The sequence below is a fragment of the Salmo salar genome, chromosome 06, assembly GCF_965601325.2.
Source record: "Salmo salar chromosome 06, fSalSal1, whole genome shotgun sequence".
Taxonomy (NCBI): Eukaryota; Metazoa; Chordata; class Actinopteri; order Salmoniformes; family Salmonidae; genus Salmo; species Salmo salar.
The window spans coordinates 74,142,507-74,154,751 of NC_138296.1; the positions used below are offsets into that span (position 1 = coordinate 74,142,507).

General features: G+C 45.6%; 1 protein-coding gene across 11 annotated transcripts in view; it reads left to right on the forward strand.

Moving 5' to 3' along the window:
- utrn (utrophin) overlaps positions 1-12,245 on the forward strand; it is a 306,152-nt gene that overhangs the window by 250,621 nt on the left and 43,286 nt on the right. For all 11 annotated transcript variants that reach the window (XM_082976950.1, XM_082976949.1, XM_082976955.1 and 8 more), the window contains 5 exons: positions 3,644-3,705; positions 4,317-4,391; positions 5,913-6,114; positions 6,225-6,310; positions 12,079-12,236. In XM_082976950.1, the coding sequence (XP_082833076.1) occupies positions 3,644-3,705; positions 4,317-4,391; positions 5,913-6,114; positions 6,225-6,310; positions 12,079-12,236 (583 nt within the window). The remainder of the gene's footprint in view (positions 1-3,643; positions 3,706-4,316; positions 4,392-5,912; positions 6,115-6,224; positions 6,311-12,078; positions 12,237-12,245) is intronic.

The following is a 12,245-nucleotide window of genomic DNA, read 5'->3' on the forward strand; positions in this document are numbered from 1 at the left end:
CTCAAATAGCACAGCTAAAACAGGAACCCTGAGCTGAGCGCAAGGAAGGTATGAAAGTGTGTGCCATTTCAGAGCATGATGAAGAGGGATGAACACCTGCTGATGGCTTCTGTAGTTCGTCTCCCCTGTGCTCTATTGTCAGCACTTCACTTCACTGGATAGCCTGTCTTCTCTCTCTCTCTCTCTCTCTCTCTCTCTCTCTCATCTCTTTATTTTCTCTCTCCCTTCCATTTCCCTCTCTCTCTCTCTCTCTCTCTCTCTCTCTCTCTCTCTCTCTCTCTCTCTCTCTCTCTCTCTCTCTCTCTCTCTCTCTCTGTGTCTGGAGACAGTCTCACTATGACAACCTAATCACAGAGATACTGGCATTCACAACATAATAGACGTCACAACACAGCAATTCCCAACAATTCCCCTTGATATCAGTGTGGGTACAGGAAGGGATATTTTGCCGAAGCGGAGAATCACTCAAATATAAATGACTTCCCTGATCAGGTGAAGAAGGGCAGCAGACAGACAGACAGACAGACACAAACCCCACACCTACTTATCAATTCTGTCTTCTGGAGTCATAAACTCAACCCTACTCTGCTTGATCAGATTCAAGTAAATTTGTTTGTGTTTTTATTTCAAACGTGGTTCTTGTAGATTTGGCTGTGTTGTCTGTGCTCTCCGCACCTGGCGGCGTTTCTCAGAAGCTGAAATGTAAACAGGATGGAGACGAGGCATCAACATGTCCCCCTCGTAGCCCCAGGGGACCTGGCAGAGTGTGCTACGTAGCGTACTGAGAGGAGGCCTGCAGAGATGAGGGGTGTGTGGGTGCGTCACTCTCAAGGCCTCCTAGATGATTTCTATGCTTTGGGAATCACAATCAGACCCGCGTTTTGGATTTGTATACATGTGCCTCTATTATTGAGACGATAAGAAAACCAGTCGACAAGACAGAGCATTTGATCTGTCTGTCTCTCTCTCTGTCTGTGTGTGTGTGTGTGTGTGTGTGTGTGTGTGTGTGTGTGTGTGTGTGTGTGTGTGTGTGTGTGTGTGTGTGTGTGTGTTAGGGCTGGGCGATATGGCCAAAATATCATATCATATGGTAATTTTCAATTTTATGACGGTATTTGTTTTTATGTATTTCATGTTTTTGATTAATAAAAGTTGTACATTTGCTTTATGAGTAGTGTGTGACTCTAGTGCTTTATGAGTAGTGCGTGACTCTAGTGCTTTATGAATAGTGTGTGACTCTAGTGCTTTATGAGTAGTGTGTGACTCTAGTGCTTTATGAGTAGTGCGTGACTCTAGTGCTTTATGAGTAGTGCGTGACTCTAGTGCTTTATGAGTAGTGCGTGACTCTAGTGCTTTATGAGTAGTGCGTGACTCTAGTGCTTTATGAGTAGTGTGTGACTCTAGTGCTTTATGAGTAGTGTGTGACTCTAGTGCTTTATGAGTAGTGTGTGACTCTAGTGCTTTATGAGTAGTGTGTGACTCTAGTGCTTTATGAGTAGTGTGTGACTCTAGTGCTTTATGAGTAGTGTGTGACTCTAGTGCTTTATGAGTAGTGTGTGACTCTAGTGCTTTATGAGTAGTGTGTGACTCTAGTGCTTTATGAGTAGTGTGTGACTAGTGCTTTATGAGTAGTATGTGACTCTAGTGCTTTATGAGTAGTGCGTGACTCTAGTGCTTTATGAGTAGTGCGTGACTCTAGTGCTTTATGAGTAGTGCGTGACTCTAGTGCTTTATGAGTAGTGCGTGACTCTAGTGCTTTATGAGTAGTGCGTGACTCTAGTGCTTTATGAGTAGTGTGTGACTCTAGTGCTTTATGAGTAGTGTGTGACTCTAGTGCTTTATGAGTAGTGTGTGACTCTAGTGCTTTATGAGTAGTGTGTGACTCTAGTGCTTTATGAGTAGTGTGTGACTCTAGTGCTTTATGAGTAGTGTGTGACTAGTGCTTTATGAGTAGTGTGTGACTCTAGTGCTTTATGCCAGCTAGTTGTGTGACTCTAGTGCTTTATGAGTAGTGCGTGACTCTAGTGCTTTATGAGCCTAGTGCGTGACTCTAGTGCTTTATGAGTAGTGCGTGACTCTAGTGCTTTATGAGTAGTGCGTGACTCTAGTGCTTTATGAGTAGTGCGTGACTCTAGTGCTTTATGAGTAGTGCGTGACTCTAGTGCTTTATGAGTAGTGCGTGACTCTAGTGCTTTATGAGTAGTGCGTGACTCTCGTGCTTTATGAGTAGTGCGTGACTCTCGTGCTTTATGAGTAGTGCGTGACTCTCGTGCTTTATGAGTAGTGCGTGACTCTCGTGCTTTATGAGTAGTGCGTGACTCTAGTGCTTTATGAGTAGTGCGTGACTCTAGTGCTTTATGAGTAGTGCGTGACTCTAGTGCTTTATGAGTAGTGCGTGACTCTAGTGCTTTATGAGTAGTGCGTGACTCTAGTGCTTTATGAGTAGTGCGTGACTCTAGTGCTTTATGAGTGGTGCGTGACTCTAGTGCTTTATGAGTGGTGCGTGACTCTAGTGCTTTATGAGTAGTGCGTGACTCTAGTGCTTTATGAGTAGTGCGTGACTCTAGTGCTTTATGAGTAGTGTGTGACTCTAGTGCTTTATGAGTAGTGTGTGACCCTAGGGTGGAAGCACATATTTTCAAAATTATTTCAATGGATCTTTCTCCATTCTGATTGTTTTATACTGTTCAATTCAACCTAAAATAATCTCCTGCATTTCCTGCACTCATTTCAGATCATTTCCACACTGCCACGATATGGGCAAAAATACTAGGCCTTATTTTTAACCAAATGTTGCATTTGAGATTTAGATCAAAACACTTGGGTGAACTTTTGGAATCATGGAAATATAATGTTTATTATAATTATATAGTTAGAATATAAATAATAGTGAGCCCTTTGAATACAGTGTTGTTTGACATGACAACGAATGAAAATGCCATGGACGAGTTATTGTGACAAAATAGTGATCAGTGTTTCCTAGGGGACCCTATAATCTTTGGCTACATTAAATCTTTGCCTATTCCTCTTTGATTTAGAAGGTACTGTTGCACAAACAACATGCTGATTTAGGCCTCCACCAGCACTGGTATCAGGCTGTACTAGCTAGCTATGTTTGCTCTGACTCAGTACTTTTATTAGCTAGTCGGCTAGCGAGTAGCATTAGTGGCTAACACGATTTAGCTTATCTTGCTAAGAAAATACAAACTAGCTGTTTGCTGATGTAAGAAACACAAACTAATATTGTAATTATAGAACGCTTGTGGATTTATATTAAGATCAAATTGGAAACAACATTGTTGCATGTGCTGCATTGACCATGCAGACTGAACGAAAGTGTCTCGTGGTCAAGCAACAACAAATGCTCTCCTTGAGGGAAGGGGTGGGACTAGGTCTGTGTGGAAAGCGGCTTGGAGAGAGGAAGCGGAGAGGGATGACTCAAGTAGCTTAGTAAACTATACAAATGGACATTACACACAGCGTATAACATTTAACAAACCAAACATTCAAATACCTTTATAGGAGGTAAAGCAAAAACCCAAACCGGTCCGTGCATCAATACCGGTATATAGTAAAATATGGTAACCGCCCAGCCCTTGTGTGTGTGACAAAAGCCTTATCATTATCCCCTGTTGTCTTCCAGCCACCAGACTCAGACTACCTGCTGGGACCATCCAAAGATGACAGAGCTCTACCAGTCGCTTGGTATGAAACAGACACGCACGCACGCACGCACGCACGCACGCAGGCAGGCAGGCAGGCAGGCAGACAGACAGACAGACAGACAGACAGACAGACAGACAGACAGACAGACAGACACCGGTCATATAATCACAAAACATTCACTTTCACTCAAATTTGACACCACGCAGTAACTGCAAAGCTCTCTCATGTGCTCTTTCACACAGTATCTTGCTGTCTCGCTTACACACACACACACACACACACACACACACACACACACACACACACACACACACTGACTGTAACATCCATATTTATGTATGGGTCACCATTGCGGTGGTCAGTGTGACTGTCCTTTAATGATCAGATAGATCAGTAATAAACAGTTCCTAAAGGCCAACGCTCAACAAATAGGACTCAGCTCCTCCGAGAGAGGTCTCACTAACCCAATTACCAGCCATGTCCAGCCCTCCCTGTGACTATATAGAAATTACACTACGGCACGTCTTTTTAACAGGTTTTCAGTTTGACATCGTTATTTCATATCAGACCGCTATTATCCATTCTGTATGATTGATTCCATCCCTCTGTTTTTCCTCTCTCTCTCTCTTTCTTTCTCTCTCACCTTTTAGCCGACCTGAACAACGTGAGATTTTCCGCTTACAGAACAGCCATGAAGATCCGTAGGCTACAGAAAGCACTGTGCTGTAAGTTTCCTCCCCCCCCCCCCCACACACACACACACACACACACACTGACACAAACACATGCAACCAGGTATGCGATTGAGTTTGTGTGTACCTGTATGTGTCTACATCCTTGTTTTGTTGAGATTCCATTTGTGCCGCTGTGTGTTTCATCCCAAAAGGGAATAAATTGTCTTCCACAATAACCAGCTGGCCATAGCTATCTTTGTGTTATTTATTCCCCGTTGGCTGCTGACGGTGTGTGGATATAAATGGTCACCTCACTTCCTCTGGGTATTGCTGTACCTTGCTGCTGGGACTGAGCCAGGCTCTCTGTCATTATTACCCAGGGGTTATTTAAGCAATAACACTGGAGGGGGGGGTATATGGCCAATATACCATGGCTAAGTTCTTACGCACGGCGCAACGCAGAGTGCCTGGATACAGCCCTTAGCCGTGGTATATTGGCTGTATACCATAAACCCCCGCGGTGCCTTATTCCTATTATAAACTGGTTACCAACGTAATTAGAACAGTAAAAAGAAATGTTTTGTCATACCTGTGGTATACCACAGCTGTCAGCCAATCAGCATTCAGGGATTGAACCACCCAGTTTATGCTGTTATTTAGAGAGCTCCAAACTTTACTGCTTCACTTTCTTCTTTCTGTGTCTGCTTTCTGTCGCACTTCTGGGCTAGAGGGTGGAGTGGGTTTGTCGTGCTGAGAGTAGGGGGCAGTGAGAGTGAAAGTGAGTGTGTGTGTGTGGTTTTATGAGTTAGTGTGGGTGTTAATGAGTTTAGATGATTCAGGCGTTTTGGGTTTGTCATATTATATTGCATTATCTTGTGATGATGAGACGAGAGCTCCTAGTACGTCTGAGTGATTTGGACTGAGGGCGTTCAGATTCAATTTCACCCATTAGATTACAACTCAAAGCCTGAAGTCTAAAGCACAGACACAGATCTGTATTTATTAGTTATTACTCTGGCTTAATGCCCTGGAACAGAGTGAGGGTGGGAGGAAGGAGAGCGAGAGAGAGAGGGAGGTGAGAGAACGAGATAGAGAGGGAAGAGAGAGAGAGAGGAAACAAGTCTGTATATTTTCCTCAAACTCCTTCCCGTTCGTGTTTTGTTTTTCCTTCCTGATCCCCCACTGTCAGATGTGTCTGTGTGTATCTCCTACATACTCGGGATTCTTAGCAAGATAAGCTATACGCAGGATTCCCCTTAAACGGCTAATTAGGTTAACTCTGAGTCGTGTCTCCAGTATCTGTAACATAAATTGGCTGGCCTGCTGCCCTGGTGTCACGCCACCGTCTACTCTACAGTCACCTCATATCCTGTCTGTGGCCGTGTTGTCATTACAACCGTCTGTAATTTGCTGTGGCAATTTCCACTGCTCTTCATCATTTTAGAATGTTCTTTGTTGCCATTGAGTGGTCTCAGTAAACAACGTTGAAAAGTCTAAAAGTCTCTTTCCCCCTCCCTCCCTCCCTCCCTCCCCTCCCTCCCCTCCCTCCCCTCCCTCCCTCCCTCCCTCTAGTGGATCTGTTGGATCTGAATGTGGCCCAGAGCACCTTCGAGCAGCACAAGCTTACCCAGAATGCCCAGCTGCTGACGGTACCGGAAGTGATTAACTGTTTGACGTCCATCTATGATGGGCTGGAGCAGCAGCACAAGGACCTGGTCAATGTTCCACTGTGTGTCGATATGTCTCTCAACTGGCTGCTCAATGTATACGACACGTACGTGGACACACACACACACACACACACACACACACACACACACCTTGTAGAAGTCATTTTCTCTCATAAAAAAAAATGTCCACTGTGTGTGTGTGTTCCCGCTGTAGCGGCCGCAGTGGGAAGATCCGTGTCCTGTCCATGAAGATAGGATTGCTCTCGCTCTCCAAGGGCCATCTGGAGGAGAAATACAAATGCAAGTATCAACCAGCCCACAAAAACCCTTTCACACACATAGTATTCACAGAAACACTCAACACACACACACACACACACACACACACACACACACACACACACACACACACACACACACACACACACACACACAGACAGACAGACGTGAAAAAATAATAAAACTTTATCAAACTCTGATAGACTTAAATCACACTTTGACCCACACCCACACTCTGAGGTGAATTGAGAACAGCTCCAGTGGGAGCGTTGTAGCGTAGTCCGTGCCAGCGTATCCCATAATGCCCTCTGCCAGGCTGTAATCCCAGCTCAGTTACCCAGGGTGCCGATCGGACCGTGTCAGAGGACGCCAGTGAATGGACCATCTAATTGGATGAGAGACCTCCCACTTGTTTTGTATTTGATTTATTTATTTATTTAGTTTCATTGCAGGGGGATTAGGGATGTGGCTAGGGCTGCTGGGGGAGTATGCTTTGTCCTTTCAGATAACGTGCATTCTGTCCTCAATTTGCTCTCTTGCTTTTGTGTCCTCGTTTTCTCCTCCTCGATCTCTCTATCTTGTTCTGTTCTCCCCTTCTATCTCTTCCCTCTCTTCCTTTCCTCTCTCTCTCTCTGTCCTCTCCCTCCATAGTTTCCTTCTCTACCCCTCCTGTGACGTGGAATCTGTCCCTGAGCCTATTCGTTCCACTGGCAATTTCTATTAGTCTCAAAAAGAGATCAAGCACGGTTGGGCGAGTCCCTCTCGTTTAGAGTCACATTGGTGTCAGGCCCAGACACCCATCCACAGCAACTCACTAAATCACAAGTAGCACAGTCCACCACCGCAAAATACAACCCAGCTACATAACAATTTGGCTCTCAATTCGATACCTTGTGTATTATGCATATCACTTATAATTGTAGGGCAGGACGTTTGAGTTGGAGTAGAAATGTTAAGAAAGTCTGGGGCTCATGTGATTTTGGAGTTTCATGACAACGATGTCCTACGTAGTGGCTATGAAGGCTTATGAAGCTGATACGCATTGCTGCTCATGGTTGAAGAAGTATGGCCGGCTTATACTCTAGGGATGTGCAGTATCGAAGAACTGCCATCGCTACTCAAGGAGACATGAAGGCTCGGTCAAAATCACTCACACACACACACACACACACACACACACACACACACCACACACACACACACAGACACAGACACAGACACACACAGACACAGACACACACAAACACACACACACAGACACACACACACACACACAGACACACACACACAGACACACACACACAGACACACACACACACAGAAACCACAGACACACACAGACACACACACACACTCACAGACACACACACACACTCACAGACACACACACAGACACACACATACACACACACATAGAGTATCGAAGAACAGCCCTAGTTACTTAACTTAATGCAAGCTGACATCAAGGCTGGTTTGTGCACATGCAGACTCTCGCATGCAGACCCACGCACATGTACGGTATGATAGAATCGCCATTACCACTCTACTTAAGGAGAGCTGACATCAAGGCAGGGTCTCACACAGAGATCAAAGACAACACCAGGTAGATAGATGAGCCCCATCCCTCCATCCTTTTATTGCCCCCCGCTCTCTATCGCCTTTTTCACTCGCCATTGTATTTCTCTCTCGGTTTTCTTTCTTTCTCTCTCTCAATCGTTCTTCCTGTCTATACTGCATCCCCGTCTTTTCTCACTCTCTCTCGCATCTCTCCCGCCAACTCTCTCTATCTCGCAAATCAATTCAATTCAAAGGGGTGTATTGGCATGGGAAACATCTGTTTACATTGCCAAAGCAAATGGAATAGACAATAAACGAAAGGGAACAAGGGAAACATTAGTCAACATTACACCCACAAAAGTTTTAAAAGAATATAGATATTTCAAATGTTATATTATTGGCTATGTACAGTGTTGTAACAATGTGCAAGAAGTTAGCTGCAGCTAGTGACTGGAACGAGCTGCAACAAACACTCAAACTGGACAGTTTTATCTCAGTCTCTTCATTCAAAGACTCAATCATGGACACTCTTACTGACAGTTGTGGCTGCTTTGTGTGATGCCTTGTTGTCTCTACCTTCTTGCCCTTTATGCTGTTGTCTGTGCCCAATAATGTTTGTACCATGTTTTGTGCTGCTACCATGTTGTGTTGCTACTACAGTATGTTGTGTCGCTTCCATGCTGTGTTGTCATGTTGTGTTGCTACCATGCTGTGTTGCTACCATGCTGTGTTGCTACCATGCTGTGTTGTCATGTTGTGTTGCTACCATGCTGTGTTGCTACCATGCTGTGTTACTTCTACAGTATGTTGTTGTCATGTTGTGTTGCTACCATGCTGTGTTGTCATGTTGTGTTTCTACCATGCTGTGTTGCTACTACAGTATGTTGTTGTCATGTTGTATTGCTACTACAGTATGTTGTTGTCATGTTGTGTTGCTACCATGCTGTGTTGCTACTACAGTATGTTGTTGTCATGTTGTGTTGCTACCATGCTGTGTTGCTACTACAGTATGTTGTTGTCATGTTGTATTGCTACTACAGTATGTTGTTGTCATGTTGTGTTGCTACCATGCTGTGTTGCTACTACAGTATGTTGTTGTCGTGTTGCCACCATGCTGTGTTGCTACTACAGTATGTTGTTGTCATGTTGTGTTGCTACCATGCTGTGTTACTACTACAGTATGTTGTCATGTTGTGTTGCTACCATGCTGTGTTGCTACTACAGTATGTTGTTGTCATGTTGTGTTGCTACTATGCTGTGTTGCTACTACAGTATGTTGTTCTCATGTTGTGTTGCTACTACAGTATGTTGTTGTCATGTTGTGTTGCTACCATGCTGTGTTGCTATTACAGTATGCTGTTGTTGTGTTGCTACCATGCTGTGTTGCTAGTACAGTATGTTCTTGTCATGTTGTGTTGCTACCATGCTGTGTTGTTACTACAGTATGTTGTTGTCATGTTGTGCTGCTACCATGTTCTGTTGCTACTACAGTATGTTGTTGTCATGTTGTGTTGCTACCATGCCGTGTTGCTACTACAGTATGTTGTTGTCATGTTGTGTTGCTACCATGCCGTGTTGCTACTACAGTACGTTGTTGTCATGTTGTGCTGCTACCATGTTCTGTTGCTACTACAGTATGTTGTTGTCATGTTGTGTTGCTACCATGCCGTGTTCCTACTACAGTATGTTGTTGTCATGTTGTGTTGCTACCATGTTCTGTTGCTACTACAGTATGTTGTTGTCATGTTGTGTTGCTACCATGTTCTGTTGCTACTACAGTATGTTGTTGTCATGTTGTGTTGCTACCATGCCGTGTTGCTACTACAGTATGTTGTTGTCATGTTGTGTTGCTACCATGCTGTGTTGTTATTACAGTATGCTGTTGTTGTGTTGCTACCATGCTGTGTTGCTAGTACAGTATGTTCTTGTCATGTTGTGTTGCTACCATGCTGTGTTGTTACTACAGTATGTTGTTGTCATGTTGTGCTGCTACCATGTTGTGTTACTACTACAGTATGTTGTTGTCATGTTGTGTTGCTACCATGCCGTGTTGCTACAATAGTATGTTGTTGTCATGTTGTGCTGCTACCATGTTCTGTTGCTACTACAGTATGTTGTTGTCATGTTGTGTTGCTACCATGCTGTGTTGTCATGTTGTGTTGCTGCTATGCTGTGTTTCATGTGTTGCTGCCATGCTATGTTGTTGTCTTAGGTCTCTCTTTATGTAGTGATGTGGTGTCTCTTGTCGTGACGTGGGTTTTGTCCTATATTGAACTTTTTTAACATTTTTATCCCAGCCTCCTACCCCGCAGGAGGCCTTTTGCCTTTTGGTAGGCCATCATTGCAAATAACAATTTGTTCTTAACTGGCCTAGTTAAATAACGGTTATATAAAAATAAATACAAAGTTAAAGTATGAAAGGGAAAATAAATAAACAGGTTGTTTTTACAGTGTTGTAGAATTTGTGTTTTGTATTATTTTAGGGGGTAGATCAGCTTTAATACTGCAGATTGTGGCTTCTATCAATGTAATTATCTGCATCATTTCCAATCCCCATATATTTTTGGGTAAATATATATATATATATATATTTTTTTCCTTTATTATTTTCCCCTAACCTTACCACCCCTCCCCTAATTGAAGTACACAATGTTTATTTCTTCTCCACTGGTTGCCCTTTTCTCATGGCAACAGGCCACAAATCTTGCTGCTGTGACTGCACACTGCAGTATTTCGCCTAACAGATATGGGAGTTCATCAAAGTTTGTCTCTCTCTCTTTATCCTATCTGGTAATAACAAGGCAGACAGAGCCCTGACAACAATTAACTGAGCTGTTGCATTCAATTTGGTTATGTTTTGTTTTACGATTGAAACAAAAAATATTGTGTTTGTACGTCTAGACGAGAGGTTTCCTTTCTCAACGATGGGCAGATGCCCTGTCATACCCTCAGAGCAGGGGCTGATGGGGAATTGATTACTCTCCTGTGATAGTGAGGAGATTTACAGAGACAGAGGAAGAAATAGGGAGGGAGGGAGGAGAGTGGGAGGGAGGGAGGAAGAGAGGGAGGAGAGTGGGAGTGAGGGAGGGAGGAGGAGAGGGAGTGAGGAAGAGAGGTAGAGAGGGATGGAGGGAGGAAGAGAGGGATGGAGGAAGAGAGGGAGAGAGGGATGGAGGGAGAGAGGTAGGGCAGGAGGAAGAGAGGGGGGGAGGAAGAGAGGGATGGAGGGAGGGGGAGAGAGAGGGATGGATGGATGGAGGAAAAGAGGGAGAGAGGAAGAGAGGGATGGAGGGGGAGGGAGGGAAGGGGAGAGAGAGGGGAGAGTGGGAGAGCAGGAGGAAGAGAGGGATGGAGGGAGGGAGGACGAGAGGGAGGGGGCGAGAGGGTGGGCAGGAGGAAGGGAGGGAGGGAGGAAGGAAGAGAGGGAGGGAGGAAGAGGGAAGGGAGAGAGGTAGGATAGGAGGAAGAGATGGAGGAAGGAAGAGAGGGATGGAGGGAGGAAGAGAGGGAGGGAGGAAGAGAGAAGGAGGGGGAGAGGGAGGGAGGGAGGAAGAGAGGGAAGGAGGGGGAGAGAGAGGGAGGGCGGGAGGTAGAGAGGGTGAGAGAGAGGGAGGACGGGCAGGAGGAAGAGAGGGAGGGCGGGAGGAAGCAAGGGATGGAGGGAGGGAGGGAGGGAGGGATGGATGGAGGGGAGAGAGAGAGAGAGAGGGAGGGATGGAGAGAGGGAGGAGGGGAGAGAGAGAGAGGGAGAGAGGGAGGTAGAGAGAGAGAGAGAGAGGGGGAGCGAGAGGGAGGGCGGGAGGTAGAGAGGGAGGGCGCGAGGAAGAAAGGGAGGGAGGGAGGGAGGGGAGAGAGAGAGAGAGGGAGGAGGGGAGGGAGGGAGAGAGGGAGGTAGAGAGAGGGGGGGGGAGAGAGAGAGAGAGGGAGGTAGAGAGAGAGAGAGAGAGGGGGGAGAGAGAGGGAGGGACTGTAGATTCCTCTGGGTTGTGTTCTGGCCGGGTTGCTCAGCTCACCTGGACTCCTCTACTCTACCTTCTCCCTGAGCTCTGATAGATGAGTACCCACATAGGGCTATTAATACACACACTGACACACACACTGACACAACACGCTGACTCACACTCTCACACAACACACTCACTGATAAAGATTGACAGTGGAGGCTTGGATGAGAAACTGTATTTCTGTAGTCTCACACCCCTCGCCTCTCTGTCTCTCTCTCTCTCCTCCAGACCTGTTCAGTCAGGTGGCGTCGTCGGGGGATACGTGTGACCAGAGACAGCTGGGTCTGCTGCTCCACGACGCCATCCAGATACCACGGCAACTAGGAGAGGTCGCTGCCTTCGGAGGGAGCAACATTGAACCCAGCGTCCGGAGCTGCTTCCAGCACGTATGTATA